This window comes from Corvus moneduloides, chromosome 4, assembly GCF_009650955.1.
Source record: "Corvus moneduloides isolate bCorMon1 chromosome 4, bCorMon1.pri, whole genome shotgun sequence".
Classification (NCBI taxonomy): Eukaryota; Metazoa; Chordata; class Aves; order Passeriformes; family Corvidae; genus Corvus; species Corvus moneduloides.
In genome coordinates, this window is record NC_045479.1 from 55,195,701 (window position 1) to 55,213,988 (window position 18,288).

Below are 18,288 nucleotides of genomic sequence, written 5' to 3' on the forward strand. Positions count from 1 at the left end.
TTTTTATCTTTTGTGATTACTGTGGGGGCATTGCACAGCCTGTGGCAAATGGCCAAGTATCTGCTACAGCTGCATTTGTTCAGTGGTCAATCCTGTGGTGGAAGTATGTAGTTCTTCATAGCTGCTCACAGTTTGATTTGATTGTTGTCCCTTGACATTCTTTGGCCTAAGATAGAATTAAAACACTTAATTTTTAAATCCTTTTCAGAAGCCTGTCATGTTGTGTTGGATTTGTTATACATGGAGCATTCTTTGTGTCGGATTCCTATGCATTCTTTAGAATTAGGAGGAATCTCTTTGTACAGCACATTTGTACCTTATTTAACATTACAAGGTCTTGGTCAGTGACTTGTGTTCTAGTTACCAGATCTTGTCTTATAGTTGTGTATCCGCAAAAAAGAGACTTTTTCTGGAATTAGGAACATGAAATGAAGGGAACCTAAAATAAAGGCCCCAGAAAATTTTTAGAGTAGAAGCTGAACTTTGAAGTTTAAGTGTTTTTTGTTGATGCTGATGCAAAGGATACAGTAATTATGTGGTGAACCTCTGTGCAAAAGGGAAATGGGAAATACTGAGAAGTGCACAGGAAAGGGGGTAGGAGGAATTTCACTATAACCTGAGAAGACACTGTAATACCATGCTTTAGAGAGGGAACTTTCAGGTACAATACTGGCTCAAACACTTGGAATTGTGAACAAATTGTTCAGGGTTTGAAGCCTGCTCTGGTCAGCGGTACAGGACTTTACAAATTCTTTTTATTCAAAGAGATTAGATCAAGCAAATACCTGAATATCTCACCAATTTTATTTAAAAAACCCCCAAAACAAACCTTCTCCCTAAACTGGTCAAAAGGGTTAAAATATGATTGTGTTTTGTATCTATGATAATTTGTGTTAGCATTCATTGAAAAAGCTGTCAGGTAAACAATACCCTTTTTCCATTAAACCATAGTCTTTGGAAAGTTACAGATAATGGAAATAGTTGTGCAGTGTTCCTTCCATGAGCAGAGGAACAGAAGGGCTTAATTACTTCAGACAATTTTGCTTGACTGTACAGTCTTTTTTCCCCCTCTTTTCTAGCACAGTTTACAGCTGTGTCTACTGCTGTGTATAGTGTAATAATTTCCCTGTTTAAATCTATTAAAACAACTGTAACATTTTAATATTCTTTCAGTATTGGCTGACATGAAAAAAGGAAAATCTACAGTCTGTACAAACTGAGAAGTTGTGCTGTTCAGAAGTTTTTCTAGCATACTTTGAAGGTGATGCCCTTCAGAATACTGAAGATTTAATTGTGTCTTGGTTACAAGAGTGTTTAAAGTTTAGACAAAAGACCCTGTCATTGCTGTAGCTGTCAAGGTGCCAACATCTTCAAGATAAAAATGTTCTTTTTTGTTTCCCTTTTCATTGCCTAATAAGCAGGAGGACTGGATCCAAAGTACGCTGGCCATTGCATGTCGCTGCTGCCTGCTAGATTTAAAATATGTTGTTTAGTCATCTGGTTGTTCTGTAAGTATAAATGATGGCACAATTGAAGTGTATGGGGTTTATCTGACCAATCCAGAAGACTGGGGTTAGTGGAAAAGAACAAAGAAGTGTTCTACAGTGAAAATCATAATGCTGATAGATTTCTAACCTCTAACTTTTGAACCTCCCAACTTGTTGAGCTACTGTAATACTTGAATTTTTATTTGTAGTTTTTTCTAGGAGAATATTGCATTGTAAGTACATTTTGCTCTTTTGAAACAAGAACTCGTTTGTTGGATATTGTGATCACTGGCTATTATGGTAGCTAAAACTGTTCAACTGTGAGGAAGCTTTTATTTAAGATGCTAAGTAAGGCGTAGTATTCAAATAAGAAAGAGACATGAAACTTTTAATTTGTTGGTCTGATTTGGAAGCAGCCCTATGAGATGTAGTACAGTCATTTTCTAGTGTGTTCTGTTAATTAAAATTCAGGAGGCATTTTCCTGTTCCCTGGCTTAACTGAAGTTCTTGCTGTGCTTTTGTTCCATATCTGAATAGATGTTGTTGAAAGCCAAAGTGTAAGGGAGAACTTTTCAAAGCCGGCATGACTCACTGAACGGTGAGAATATCACAAAGTGTACAGGCAGCTGTGTCCACAGGGCTGTTTTAAACTGACAGTTAACTTTTCAGTGGAAGGTAAGCACAAAGGTTTTTAACTGTTGAAAAATCTGCAGTAACTTAATTCTAATATAAGATACTCCTCAAGGTATTTTAACAGATTGGCAAGCAGAGAGGTGAACAGAAAAGGACGAAGTGAACGAGAGAAATGGTTGATACTGGGTAAATTAGAAACAGTTTGCTGTAGCTGAGTTATTGTGAGTATGTGTGTTCATGGGACTCATAGGGAAGACTCATAGGTGATAAAAAGTGTTGAAATCAAATGGAATTTATATTGAAACCTGTTTGATTATCTTTTCTGTCCTGGAGTTGAAAAAGAAAAAAGCTTTGGTTATAGAGGTATGCACTAACTAAATACCTCTAAAACTGGTTCTTAGGTCTTGAAATAAGAATCTATTGAGGTATCATAGATACACAAACTTTCAGTTTGTTGGTACTTGTACTGTATTATTATGAACTGTGACTGTAGGATGTAATTTACTTAATGTATTCAAGTAAGTTGTTAGAAAACTTACATACTTTGAAATGTGAATACATCCAGTAATTAAATATTGCTTTTATTTATTTTGTCTTGAATACACAAAAAAACCTAGTTGAGCACTGATCTGAGTATGTGAAGGATCTAACTAATATTTTTTTCTCTTTCTTCGTAATTTCCATTATTATTTAATTGCCTTTCTGAAGTGTTATGACCAGGGAAGAAGGTTACAGAGAAGAATTTAGCTATGACAGGATGGCAACTTTGGAGCGAGGAAAACAAGAGAATGGAAATTATATACCAGATATCAAATCCAGTGACCTTCAGCTGTCAAAGAGGCTGCATCCTTGCTTTAGTTACAAAACATGGATATTTTCTTTGCTGATGGGAGTAAGTACTTTAAATGATACCAAATTTAAAAATATATGTGAGGCCTTAGTGCCCAGCAGTCTGTTCTGTTTGACATCATTTGAAGACTCATAATTTCACTGATAGTGTTGAAAAAAATCTTTGTAAAAAAAAAACCGTATTAGCAAATCTGGAATGTAGTAATTCACTGACTACTGGTATTCTTTGGATATTTTTTTACTAGTCAGAGATGATATGTTAGGCTTATTTTTATCATTAACATTAATCATATAAGCAGACAATAAGTGTGATAGTGGTAAATACCAGCCCATGTGTATGTATAAGCTGTGCCTTTTGGTAGAGCATATAGAGTATGCTGACCATATGCATTCTTTTAAAAATATTTTTAACTATTAAATGTACTGTGGCTGCCATGATAGCATTTTGGCGTTAAAAATATACTTGCCACATTCATCTGTCAGGGTTCAATAGCCACATAATTATTTGGTATAATCATTATGTAGTGAGGTGTATACTTGTGTTTCTTACATGAACATCACAGTGATTTGAATTTTTTTTGTCACTGCTAGAATCACAGGATACTCATCTTGCATGTACATCATATGCTTATCCATGTTCTGAGCCAAGTTAATTAAACTTCATTATAGCAATTAGAATTTGATCTTTTCTTTTTCTGTCAGCTTGTGTGTTTTGAAGCGTAGTTTTTATTAAGTGCTAAAAGTGTCTCACTGTTAATATGGTAATTGCTTGTTTTTACACAGTGAATAAAAGTATTGCCTTATTTTTGTGGAAACAGCTGAACATTTTTTCCTTTCTGACAAACTGCAAGGCTTGGATTTCCTTTCAGATGTACTCTCACATGAAAAGAGAGCAAAAGAAGTGCTGGCCTTCTTTGCACTAAATTTTCTCAAACTTAATTGTCAAAAAGGACAACTGTCTGTAATTTACTGAGTTGTTGTAAATTTTTGGAGACAATAATGTCTAATGATAATTTGCTGAAGTCATATTATCAAGAAGAATAAACTTCATGGAAAAATGAAAATGCAGTTTTATTAATAAACTAATGGAATAAATTCCTATCAGATTTTTCTCCCAAGCATTTAGTCTCTATCAACTCTACTGAAAGACAGTGTCCAGAAGAGAAAGTCTGTATGCTGAGCAACGTAAGTCATAGTGAACAGAATGATGCTTCAAGGAGCGGTTGCAAACTGTAGAGTGATATCAGCGTGGCTGATGGGCTGGTTTTGTGCAGAAACAATTTGATGAGCTTCAAGCACAATTTCAGCTTGTGGTCCATAGACTGTTCTTCCAGTCTGCCAGAGTTCTCTCTGTGTTTATACATGCACATATACTATCCTTATTTTCTGTCTTTATTTAACAAGGATTTTTAAAGACCTCCAGTAATTTTCTAACATGAAAAAAATACCCAAATAAAACAAAAGAGCCGTTCTCTTACCTTCCCCAGCCCCTTAAAAAAAATGCCTACTCAGAAGAATGACAAGGAAAAACAAAGTAATGTTACTAGAAGACTCTAATCACTTATTGCAGAGTGTGTAACTGTGGTAGTTATGAAATAAACAGAAGACTTATTAAGGGAAGAGGAGCAATTGAACATTTTTGGATGTGCAGCTGAATGAAAGCAGGAAGAGAATTTGGAGGGATGCAGGAACATAGTGGAAGAAACCTCATTAATGTATCCCAATACTATTTTTGCTGCTGTGTTCTAGCTGGCAATTGCCCAGCTGCCCATATGCATAATGAATGTTGGTGGAGTCAAGCAGAGAATGCAAAGTAGAGACATAGCTGAGGTTTCGGAAACATTTGTACCAGTAAAGACTGCAGTTACCTTTTCAGTATTTTATTGAGGTATTTGCCAGGTCAGGACAAAATGCTTGATTTAAACATGAACATTATTCATTATTAAGTCTTGGTAATCAGCAAAATATCTCTGGAAGTCAGCATATTTTGATGTTTTTCTTCAAATTTATTCACACAAAACCTGCATTCTTAAAAGTTCATCAGTAGCTCAGTTTGAAAGGGATTGATTACTGATTTTTATCTGACTAGTTGTTATTTTTTAAATAGTTTTATTAATATAAATTTATTTTATTTCTTGCTTTCCAGACTTGCCTCCTTATTACTTCTGGATTTTCACTATATCTGGGAAATATTTTTCCATCTGAAATGGATTATTTACGTTGTGCAGCAGGTTCAGTAAGCATTCTTAATTATTTGCTGCGGCTGTTTGACAGCAAATGGAATAGTAAATATTTTTTGTGGGTTTATGTCTTTTATTCTATCTGTCTTTTTTTTACAACTAATTTTCTTCATGGAAGATTTAATTCTATTTAACAGTTCATTAAATGGATTTTTGTCCCATGGTTAAGGGAGTAACAGTTGTCATAAAGACAACTGGGTTTGTGTTACCATTTTTGTTAATCAGCTCACCACTGGCATGCAATATTCATCTGCTGAGGAGTTTCTCTGTGCTTGATTTTAAGAAAATTTTGATTGCTATGCATTTGGGAAGTTTTCTGGCTATATGGTATCAAAATTTATTTCAGATTGTATCTCAAAGTATTGATTTTTGAGTTTATTTTGCAATAATGTCCAAGTAGTGAAGCAGACTAAAGTTTTGTTGAATATTATTATTTTATTAGTAAAGTATGCATTAAAGATGCCTGACATTTTCCAAAGCCCAATATTTTTTACTATATTTTTAGGGGTGCATATATATGTTTACTGTATTTTACACTTTAGATATTCATGAGTCTGATGTACTTGCTTTATGGCAGTATTCTGTTCTGTCATTGTTATTTTCTCAAATTGACTTATATATTTAAGTTAGGTCCAAGACTAGTGCTTTACTTGGAACAAACAAGTCCCAGGAGTTACTCTGTGAATAAGTTATCACTTGAGTTTCCACTAAAGGTGTTAAAATAAAGTTGGAGTAGTTTTTTGCAGTCAGTATCCTCACAGATACATTATTCTCTGCAACATTAGTGTTAGTTACTGAGATGTCTCTTTCTCTGCCCCTAATCTCGACTCTTTGAACTTCATGTTTATTGAGAATTTCCAAAGACCTGCTGGATCTTTGGATGCAGGTTGTTATCACATTGGGTTTGAAGGTGTATATGTTTGTGTGTCTGTATGTGAGGAAAGTGTTAGAGCTCCTACTGCAGGTAATGGCATCAGTGCAGTCAGAAGAGCCTAGGCAGATGTGGAGCCAGCTGGCCACCAAGTATCTCATTTAGCCTGAAGCTCAATTGCTCTCTAGACATTCACCATCTGGACTAGTACTAGGACTCAGTTGCCTAAACATAGTCCTGTAGTGTTCTAGAGATTCCTATGTATCCAGGACATAAAAGGATGCTTTAATTATGTTCAGTAAAGGTCATTTAGGTGTTAAGGAAGTGTTGCCAAGAATTTTACATATCAGTATTAATCTCTTTATAGTATTCCATTATTAAGCTGTCAGTGTTCAGATGTGTGGGAGGAGAATTAGAAATGTGGCATTTATTGCATGATTCATTATTTAATATAAGAACATTTTAATTACTATTTTAGGCATTTGTGTAAAATAGAGTTGGATCTGTAATGGAGCCATGTCTGTTGTGGTGGGGAACAGCTAAGGGACAGAGAAATTACTTTGTGAGAATTTTCATTTATGCATGACTTTTCCATTTATCTTTGCCCTCAAGTATGGAAACATAGTTTTTAGTGAACAGAGTGGAGATCCCAGGCACAATTCTCCAAGTGTATCTTGACTCAGCAGATTTTTCACAAGGTCCTTCGGAACTGTTCTGAGATTGGGCAAATTTTAGCTTACTCAACTGGGATGATGTCTGTTTAAAGAATGTGCAGGCCCAGTTTGGGAGTAGCACTGTTTTCTCCTGCTCAAGGATCTCAGGCCTTCTAGAGTTAATTTAAACTAACAAAGCCATGAAATTCCTCATGAAAGACTTTCTTTCTTTTGTTCATCACGTTGTGCTGGGTAGTTAATCAAAACTGAGGGATATGGAAGGTATATTTAAACTTCTTGTAATCCTCAGACACTGATTGTGATTAATGAGCTCAGTCAAGTAACACATTTTCTTCAGAGTTTTTGGTCTTCTGTTTGTCTAAGTGTACTGAAATATAAATTCAGACACATAAAATACATCTATAAAAGTATATATAAAATTTGTTGTGCAGAATATCCCACTAGTCTTCTCTTTTAATTTTTCCAGTGTATTCCTTCAGCAGTTGTGAGCTTTGCTATAGCAAGGAATAAAATTAATGTGGTAAGTATGAAATTTTATTGTCAATTTTATCTATCTATCTGTCTGTCTGTATCTGTGTATCTCTCTCTCTCTCTCTATATCTATATCTGTGTGTGTGTGTGTTCATATTCCCCACGTGTTTCAAATGAGAGAGAAACCCATTCTGAAACTGTTTTTCAGATACCAAATTTTCAGATTCTGTTTGTCTCTACATTTGCTGTTACAACAACGTGTTTAATTTGGTTTGGATGCAAACTTGTCCTCAATCCATCAGCTATAAATGTAAGTTACTAAAACAATTACTAATTGTGATACATTTACGTTTGTTAAAAAGCAAGGTGGGGCGGGACATTAGGTGGCTGGAGATCACATGTCATTACTTTGCTGCCAATATCCCGGTGTTCCTGCTTGGTCTGTGAGGAGAGATCATATAGCATAACTTTACATTTCTCTTTGACCAATGTTAGTTACTTGCAATAATATTCACAAGATGTCCATGATTATGTGATTTTAATTCTTTTCACTTGCCTATTTCTTGTCCATACTATGTGGTTGATTACTGAAAAAAGATAAGGGAGAATAACTGTGTGTGCAAATCTGGCTCTGATGCTTTTTTTTAACTCTTCTGTCTTAAGAGTAATTCAGCTGCTGACTTGCCCTCCTCTTCAAAGGGTACTGTTCCAGTGAGACAGTCTCACTGTTAGGCGGTTCACTGCCAGCTGTTTTCCATTATCCATGTGGTACAAGGAAGATGTGGAATACCATCTCTAACTATTCTTTCATCATCATATTTATTTTGCTTTCCCATGGGAAACTGCACAAGAAACTAATAGTAGGTCTTTGAAATCACTGCTGGTAGTTTAAAAGCAGTAAGACTCATAAAAAGGGTAAGTTTATCCAATTAAGTCAATTCATATTAAAGATCTGGATAATCCCTCATTGGTGTTACTTGTGTTGATACATATTTCCATGAAATAACTTTAGATAGATAGATGGAATGCAAGATTTGAGCTATGCCCTAGTCCATGACTGTGTAGGACCACTCCAAGAGGGTACAGTTCTGTCATTAGTTTGCTATCAACATGATGGATGCGATGTGTAAAGATCCAAGCTGCCACTCTGTTCCTTCCCAGCTCTTAAAATAAGAAACCTGGTGGACAGAAATAAGTGGAACCTTGTGCATGCTGGCCACTGCAACTGAAAGTGTTCAGATCTTGAACAGGATTCAAATTAACTCCAAATTGTGTACATGCATTTTTTTTTTTTTTTTTTGTCCTTGCAAGCTGAGTGTCTGTACCTTCATTATAGTTTGTGGGATACAGTCAGTGGGACCCTGCAATCTTGTTTTCCTCAGCATAGATGGCTAAGTCAGGATTCCCTGGCCTGAACTTACACTTCTCTTCCTTAAAAAGTGCTGTGAGATATTCTGGCCGACTTCTGTGTCTACTCTGGATGGGTGAGGGTCTCCCCTCAGTCTTGTGTCCAACATCCCATTCATGCAGGCACATTCTCCATGCAGCTGGTATAGTTGAACTCCACCTCTAGTTACTGCTTGGCCCAGTAGCTTTTAAGGCTCCCTCTTTTTTCTCTTATGGAAAAGGTCTCCACTGACAGTAATGGAAATATAGAGAATGTGGGTGCATGCATCTACTGGAGTGTAGGTGCTTGATTTGATTGCCTAACCATAAATGTGTGTCTCCATTAGGTGTGTGCTTGCTTGTCCTGCATTGCTGCAGCCACTGGTCCAGGAGGGTACCAGTGTCCTTTAGATCCTCTGTCATTTGTCAGACCTGTGCAGATGTCTTGAAACATCTATAGGATATCTTAAATCATATTAAAAGTGTGGATTTAAACAACTGTATTGAACTTAAAATTATTAAACTTGACATTAATTCAACCCTTTCATACAGTTTCAGTGAACCACATTTTAATACCTGATGCAGGTTCAGAGAAAATTGGATTAAAGTTGTGGTAATTTACTACTTTCTACTCAGTTGCACTTGCATGTTCTTTAGTCATGGAAGAGGGTTAGGGACACAGCTAGTCTGGTTCTCTGTATCTAGTGATGGATTCTATGTACAGTAGTAGTTGTACAGGGAATTTTCTTTAGCTCTTAAAAATCCAACATTGAATCTCCCATTGTTACAGAAGGTACTTCTAGCTTTAGCTGTACTTCTTTTTGAGAAATAAACTCAAGAAAATTATCTAAGCTCTGAAATTGGAGATGAGATAGTTTTGTATTGTTCTAGGTGTACTGAACTAATTTTATGAGTGAAAGAATCTATCTGATACTCTAGATATGTCGTATCAGAAAATAATACTGGAAAGATAAAACTCTAATTTGTTTACTGTTATTTTTTTAATTTTTGTTATTTACTTCTTGTACCTGGTTGTACCTCACTTGTACTAAGTGAGATGGTCCATCAGTTTTGTTACATTGCTTCTGGACTCACACTTGTGCATCTATCTACTTGGCACTGCACTGCCAAGTGTGACGTGTGGCCTTGCCAGCTCACATCAGTATTAGTGCTGTACTAAAACATGTCTTAAGTCATGGGAATTTATAATCTGGTTTAAATTGTTCTGCGGGTCACACATTTGAAACCTCTTCTTTTGCCTAATAATTCCTGTATTCTTCACTGTAGCACATTTTCTAGAAGTTTACCACAATGACATTTTTTGCTGTTTGTGGAGTTAGTGCAACTGTACAGTCTGTTGGGTACAGCAAGGCACATAGTTCCAACTATCATTTCCTAAGCAAAAGTGAATTTCAGTGTCCAAAGAAGCCTCCTAAATCTACCACTTACTACTTTTTTCAAAAAACACGTGCTGCAAGATAGGTGTCAGAGAAAAACTGAGATTTCATCATCAACAAAGCAGGTCTGACATGAGGAAACAATATAAATCTGTTCTAATTTGTCGAACAATGGTTTACTATAATTGTATGGTTTGGAATGGAGTCAGTTCTCCTTAGACTTTTGGTACTTTGCCCCAGTGGCTTGACTGACTACCAGATGTTTTCTTGTGCTGCTGGTGGAAAAAACATGGTGCTTTTGAAGACAAGAAAGGGAGATCCACTCTGCCTAACTTGTGTGCCTCTAGGAAATGTTTCTGTCCATTTAGTGTAGGTATCTACCTCTTTTCATAAGAATAATAAGGAACAAAAGAGCAATGTTAAGTGTTGCATTTACTTACTTGTCTCTTGGATATGACCAATGGTGGCACCCATGTTTTTGCACAACAGTGTAGTCTGCGAGAGTCATGAAACCATGAAGAGTGTCTGTGAATGCTTTACTAGCAGTAGGCAGGCCACAGAACTGGGATCCTTGCTGCAGTTCTTTGGTTTGTGTTTTTGTTCAGCATCCACTATGGTAGCGCACCATTTGGGATTGCAGCCTAGGAGTTGTGACTTGTGACCCTCCTTCCCCGAAGAATCTTCCATAGTTGCTGCAGTGTTCCAGTTTCACGTGGAAGGGCCTGCAAAAAGCAAATGTGCACAGCAAACGCTCCCTTGTCATAAGCTCCTCTTCTGGAAGACAGCGATAAAATCCAGGCAGAATATTTCCATAAATGAAGTAAATGTTTCTTTTTTAGGTTAGGCACTCTGAATATGATTTTGAGTTGTTCTTGAAATTCATCAAGAGCCAATAAAATAGTTAATGAAGTATGTAATTAATAGATATGACTAAATCTGACAGAAACCAGACAACCTGCCTAATCATGCTAGACTCAGCCCCTTCCTTTATTTTTGGTATGGAAGACATAACTCATTTATGTCTGGGATTTTACTGACAGATAAATTTCAACTTGATTCTACTTATTCTGCTGGAAATCTTCATGGCAACTACTGTGATCATTTCAGCTAGGTCTACTGAAGACTGCTGTACAAGAAAGAAAGTAGGTACCCTTAAGGATTGTGTGTGTCCAAAAATTTTCCATTTTCCTGTATTACATACACTGACAATTTATTGGCAACTCTAGTATATAACTTTGCATGCTAAAACTATATTTGAACTATAAATAAAAGTACCATACAAAACAGTTATTGCTTCTTCTATCTTTTAAAAGTGCAGTGACCCCTCTGCAAAATTACCTGTTCAAAATTATACAGCACAGAGTTCTTTGAATATCTTACGAATGGGCATGGCAAATGTTTTATTTCTGTTTTATAGAATGAAACTTGGTCATGTGTGAAATATTAGAGTATGATAACTTGTATGTATGCAAGCAATACCTTTTTGAAGCCTGATGTAGAGGAAGTATTTGTCTTGTATGCCAGTTTCGTGGTATCTGGACAATGAATCTTGGCTTCTGGATTTGGGGCTATTGATAAAATTCTTTTTATTCACATGTACTTTCCCAAACTCCACTCATTTTTCTACAACAGTACTTCTTTTAAGTAAGAATGAAGCAAACATGCTATGCCATTGGAAATGCTGACTGATAAAATTGTGTAGTGTCTTGTTGTCCTTTGGCTCCTGCTAGTCCACATCTGTAAAATCTGAAGGCTCAGGAAGAAAGTGGAAAAGGGAGACAAGATGACAATATTTTGTTATCAAATGGTGGCTGTGGAACAACTAATCTGGGACTAATTAATTTTGTTTTAATGTAATTGATGTGGTCTGGCACTGGAAGACATCCTGATGTGTCACTGTCACCTCTTCTGGGCCAACCAGATGTTGCATACCACTGTTAGGATCTGTAGCAGGTTGTACAAGATATTAGAAAGAAATGTATTGCTTTGTATATTTTTTTATCATGATTTTTTTATTCCCTCTAGAATACTGCATATGACAGTGCCATTGTTTTGAGCAATGTCAGCTTTCCTGCTCGAATTCTGAAATCATACTCAGTAAGAAAAGCATTGCTTCATTAAATCAATTTATTACTTCATCTTTCTAAGTGCTAAGGTTCTCTAAAGCCAGGATGAGATCAGTGTAGTTAAGAACTTAAAGAATAAAGACAAAATGAGAGATACATAGTAAAATTGCAAGATAAATCATAACTGCTCTTTATTATGGGAAGGAGACTATTTAATGACTTAAGGATAAATAGTGTAAACTGAACTGTTGTTTGGTGGAGCTAATAAATGAAAGCATAAATATGTAAGCTAGGTAGCATTTTTCCATATTTTAGTTGTGAGAAAGTAGACTTCATGCCTAGCTAGTAGCATAAATGCATTTTTTTCTTTCCAGTGAGTTCCTTTCTATATGCAAGTAGGAAATTTTGCGTTCAAATACGTTGTTAATAATTTGTCTGGTCTTATTTGTTTTAGGTAATTGAGGTGATTATTGGAATTTCATCAGTATTTGGTGGAATAATTGCTTTGAATATGGATGTTCTAGTCTCAGGTCCATACCTCTCAGTAACGTTCTTTTGGATCTTAGTTGCTGTAAGTAGTGCAAATGGAAGGTACTCTTTTAAAACAATGGCTTTTATTTAATGTTTTTTTCACTTTTCTCCTCCCTACCGGAGTATTTATTTGGCTCTAATACTGTTTGGGAATTGCTGCTTAGCAAATGAATTAGTACTTCAATATACTTAATATATTTATGCAATATTTTTGTTCTGTTTTGGTTTGCAATACTTAGGTAAAGTGTTCTGATACATTTTCAGCCCTCAATTCAGTAAAATAGAAATGAGTATTAAGGATATTAGAAATGAGGTGTTTTGTCAAAAAAGTCATAGGTTCTAGAATATTTCAGGATGCAAAAGAAAAAGTTGAGTTTAGTTTCAGCGTGGTAGAATCCTTAGAACATCTTATTTAACCTCTCAGTTTTAACTGTTTTAAAAGTCTGAGCCTGTGATTGGTAGCCCTTATCCCTAATAACAGCCTGTACCTGTGAGCAATGGATTCATAAAGGATGTTGTGCCACCCTGCTTGCCACAAAGGAACTGATTGAGAAAGAAGACAATGATGATTAGGTTTATGTATGGCTCCTGTGTCTGTAAAATTCCTCTGCATGGAGTGGGAAAAGTTCATAAACAAGCTTTTCAGCATTCAGAATTCACAAAAGAAAAAAAGCTGTGAATAGTGGGAATTACTGTAACTCAATTGTAATTTTTGTAGTTTTCAAGTCAATAAATACTTTGTTACACTTTTTTGTTTAGTGCTTTCCAAGTGCTATTGCAAGTCATGTAGCTGCTGAATATCCAAGTAAATGTCTGGTAAGTGTGTAAAATTCTTGGATTTTGTCATTAGAGTGGAATAATGCTAAGAAAGTCTGCCTGACAGTGGGCACTAATCAAGTTTGCTCACTTGTTTTTAGCTGCTTCTACAAAATGTGACAGAAATGTGTTAGCTGGTATCCCTTAAAAGAACTCTGGTAGATCCTTTGGAGGCCTAATTTCATCAGTTCTAGAAAAGAATTTGAAGAGTTTGGTTTCTTTTTTTTGTTTTGTTTTGTTTTGTTTTGTTTTTTGTTTTGGATATTTTTTGGTTTTTTTTTTTTTCTTTTTTGTAGTGATTCCTTGGGCAAAGATATTACTATAGAAAAATGACATGCTTCATATGGTATGCCCAGAACTGCTCTCAAGCTTGTGAGATGAGGTTCCCTTTTTCTTTCATTATCAGTTGTGGTTTCTGAAAGAAGAAAATTAGGTGTGCAGGCTACACTGGACCTAGAACCTATTTTAAACAAATTCTTCATGATTAGCACCAAGAACTAAGTATATTTAGTAGAGTGCATTTATTCCTTGAATGTTCTAGATGTGCCGTTAAGGCTCCTAAAAATGTCTGTTCCAAGTAATAGTCATGCAACCATATTTAAGTGAGTAATGATGCATGACCACAATTGAAGTCAGAATATAATCCCGTAGGGGTGATATTTGAATGAAACTTGGCTGCTGTTGTATGGCAATAAATTTGCCTCAGGGAAACTCAAATTTATTTGCATAAGATTTTTTTAGGTTGCAAGTCTGCAATATCTGTTGTTAATTCTCATGAGTTCATATAAATTGAAGAATAAATGGTACTTCTATACTGGCTCTTCAGATTGGGTATTGCTTCCTCTATGTGCATATGAAAGGCACTTGTAAAATAAAGCAAAAACATCATCATCTGTATTGAATGAAATATGAATTACAAATCAACAGTGTTTTGGCTAGGAAACTTAAGTTATTCAAAGCTTGCTTCTGTATCTCCATGAAATGTGGATGGCTCTTAGTATTTGCCTTTTATGTGTAGTCTTACACAGTTTTGCACACTTTTGTTATGCTTGCTTCAAGGAAACAATTCACAAACCAGAGTTAACTTTTAAAATTATTATTTAACATTTATTATCTTATTTTTTAGGTTGAGGTCCTGATTGCCATTAGCAGTGTTACCTCTCCTTTGTTGTTCACCGCTTCAGCATACTTATCCTTCAGTATCATGCAAGTGGTTGACATCTTTAAAAGTTATCCACCTGCTGTTAAAGTAGGTGTTTTTATGCAATTGAAAAATGAACCTCTATCTATTACAGTAGCAAGTTAGTAGTAAATTAGGCAATATATGAAGACAAGGTACTGCATTATAAAGATTGAATGAAATGTTATAGAAAATATTTAACGACTTTTGTTTAACTTACGATATAATTGAAAGTATGTTACATCTATTGGCACCCCAAAATTAGAGTTTAAAAAAAGTAGGATATTATTTTAAAGGCACAGTAAAAATAATATACAATATGCTAGACTCCTTGAGGCTTTTATAATTTGTAGCATTTAAATTAAAGATTCTAGGTCTCCTTGAAGAATACATTTTTCTGTTTCTTAGGATGTTTACTAATAGTCGGGATTGTAAGCCTGTACCTGGATTCATTCAAAGTCTGGATTGGGACAGAGAAGAAAAAGTTTGCAAAGTTTAAATTATTTTGGTATGAAGTGTTACTCATGCACTGCTGAAGAGCTTTCCAGGGCTCTACTGGCAGTGTTTACCAATCCCTGACAATGTTCAGAGAACCACTTATGGGCGTTAGACCAGTGTCAGTAAGAGTCTTTACTCTTAGCATCCACTAGTCATTAAGTAGTCTTGTAATTTTAGAAGAAAGGATGGAAAATGTTTATTAAATTGGTATCTCAGGGACTGGAAAATCAGCTTCTGAGTATGTGATCCTGTTCTTATTCTGGAGGAGTGTACTGTGTTGTTGAACCTCAGGAGTGGCCACCGCTTACATACCCTCTTTAAGTAGCTTCTCCTGTCACACATGTTGGAGACAGATGACTGCACTGTCTAGACAGTTGGTATGCCCTGCAGAGCATTTCTTATATTCTTACTCTGTGTCTGGTTACAGCAACAGTGGGCTGCTCTGCACAGGAGGATGAACAATAGAGCAGGAGTAACAGCAAGGCAGAAAAAGAACAGTAACTTCATTGGCAAGCAGGGCAGTCCTACAGCACCCCAAAAAATAGTAAAGCAAGGCAGGTCCAGCCATGGTAGCCAGGTTCAATCAATGCTTCAGTGATTGCCAGGTAAGTCTACAGTACTGAGGCAGATCTAAGGTCATCCAGGAACTCAGGTCAGCAGGGCAAGGTCAGGCCAGCAAGGCACAGGGCCAGGCCCAGGCATAGCTGGGACATTGCTTAGGCCAGAAACAGCAGTAAGACACTGTTTTAGAGGATGATTTCCTCAGTTCTGTTCTGTTTCCAGAGGAAAAGATAATTTGGCAAATTAACATTTTTTTAAAAATTACAGATCTCTTCTACTTTCAGCAAACTCAGGCACTAAAATTTTAGTTGAAACTTTATGCTGAAATAAACTGTAAATGATAATTTGAATTAAAAAATCTAGATATGAATTTTTATAGAGGTGGGGACATTATAAAATATTTTATTCTGTTATTAGTTAAAAATGTATGTCTATTTTCAGCAATCTTACGATGTACTCCTGTTGCTTCTGATGTTGATGCTGCTAATTCAGGCATGCCTTACTATTGGAACTGTAATACAGTGTGTAAATTACAAGACAAAAATGAAACTACAAGATTCATCATGGACACCATCACAGGTTAAAAAACAGGAATACAGAACAACAGAGGTATGTATTTATACCCATGAGAAAATTTGAAAATATCTGTTTTAAAATAATCTTTTGGTAATGTTTTGTGGTCTTAATTTCTGATCTTAATTCAGACGACAATTAAAAGCTGTTCTATGAAACAGAATTTTGTAATCAAGAGATAATAATTTGCTGGTTGGATGATAACTGGGCATGACATAGAGCACAGAACTGTACCCCTTAGGCTTTCCTCTTTGCTGTACAGAGCTACACCCTTAAAGATTAAAGACCCTTAAGCATGAGTAACTCATGCTTACTGCACTAGAAAGAGAGTGCTGAATTCAGTCCCTGCTCTAAGGAGAGCATCTGGACTGAAACAGCACTGGATAGAAAGCACTGGGAGCAGAGACTGGAATCAGTCAAGTCAGTAAACAGCTGCTAATGGAAAGTGGAAGCTTTGGAATTGTGTCCCCTCAGGCTGCTGAGGGTATTTGGTGTAGGTTGCTTATTTTCTGGATCTGTGTCCTGAGACTTATGTTTTGTATAAAAGATGAAGCACAGCAGCACTTCACTGCTGCAAGTCACATTTTGGAGCATAGGTCATGGCACGGCTGAACACGTCTCTGCTGAGGATTATTTACAAAAATATTCCTGGTTTGTGAGTCACTGAAAAATTGGGCGAGCTAAATGCTAAAAGGAGCACTTTCTCCACAAAAGCAACACTTTTTTTGCTTACCTTTTAGTATTTAAACACATGAATAATGTTATAGGTGAAGTTGCAGGTCCCTTTGGCTTCTCAGAAATCTGTGTTCTTAGGCAAGGCCTTAATTTGCTTGCATGTATGTAGGTGAATCTTGCTTCAGTTGCACCACTAGGGGCTGCTTCTGGCTTTGGGCTTAAAGGCTTAGGTGTGAGGGCTTTCAGTCATGTTTTAGAAAAAATCTCGAAAAAGTATCTTAAGTAACAAGTTTAAAATAGGAATTTGGCCAAATTTCTTTGACCCAAATGTTTCAAATATTATACAATTTACACTATTATGTTTTATATCCTAAATATAAACTCTGTAATATACAAAACTATGTGATTTACAAACGTATAGAATATTTTAATAGCTCTGGCTGTAACTATTCACATTTGCATTCTCCTAGCTTCTCTCAGCTATTTATTTGCTTGAACTTCAGGTTTTAATCAAAACATTTTTTCATGTTTGCATTTGTCTGAAATTTTTTTGCTTTTAGGTTTCCAATAATACCTTAAAGGATTTTGACAAAGATAAAGCTTGGAAAGCAGTTGTGGTGCAGATGGCTCAATAGTTTGGATTCTACAAATGCAGCCAATACAGCACAATCCAATACAGTCAATCAACTGAATTAAGGTTTAAAAACTTTTCAATTTTTAAACAGCAATATAGTTGCAGCAGTAGGAGCCATGGAATAACACAGTAAATGATGTATCTTTCTAATAATTTCAAAATACCTTGATAATATTTTTAACGTATCTGTCTTTTCTGTTGGTATCTGTAGTCTAGAGTTGCTTTAGAAGATACCTTTAGAAATAGGTCACATGGATTTATGCTGATGGCAAAGTAAAATATTGCAATACGTAGTAGGCTTCATATATTTGCAAGAGATTGTTATAACTGCAGTTATGCAGTCAGTGTGACTGATAAATGCTTTTGTAAAGTTATGAGTACAAGTCATGATTGATATTTTTGCTTATACTTCACTTTTGTAGGAGTTGTAAAGTTGTTCTGCATCTTATTGCTTTTATATAAATAAAAGTCTTTATTATGTGGAAACTCGAGAATGTGGATTGACATTCTAATCAGAGATGTGACTACAGAATATTCTTTCCCATTAAACTTCAATTTCTGGACTATTAAAAGGGGAAGTGGCATTTTCTGAGTGCTGGGACACAAAAGCTACTAGCCAAAACAAAAACATCCAACAAACAGAAGCAATTGGCCAAATAACGGGAGATAATACTGACATTAAAAGAGGATTTTTTCACATAGGAAAACTTATTTTTAGGTATATTACTTTTCATTTATTTATTTTC

At 35.7% G+C, this 18,288-nt stretch overlaps 1 protein-coding gene across 1 annotated transcript; it reads left to right on the top strand.

Moving 5' to 3' along the window:
- The first annotated feature begins 1,420 nt into the window (after positions 1-1,420).
- Positions 1,421-18,031, top strand: MLC1 (modulator of VRAC current 1). Its single transcript, XM_032107402.1, has 13 exons — positions 1,421-1,508; positions 2,025-2,162; positions 2,829-3,012; positions 5,116-5,205; positions 7,221-7,274; positions 7,434-7,535; positions 11,049-11,150; positions 12,034-12,105; positions 12,529-12,645; positions 13,365-13,421; positions 14,548-14,670; positions 16,102-16,269; positions 17,469-18,031. Exons 3-13 carry the CDS (start codon positions 2,833-2,835, stop codon positions 17,541-17,543), a joined length of 1,140 nt encoding a protein of 379 aa, XP_031963293.1. The 5' UTR covers positions 1,421-1,508; positions 2,025-2,162; positions 2,829-2,832; the 3' UTR covers positions 17,544-18,031.
- The last annotated feature ends 257 nt before the right edge of the window (positions 18,032-18,288 follow it).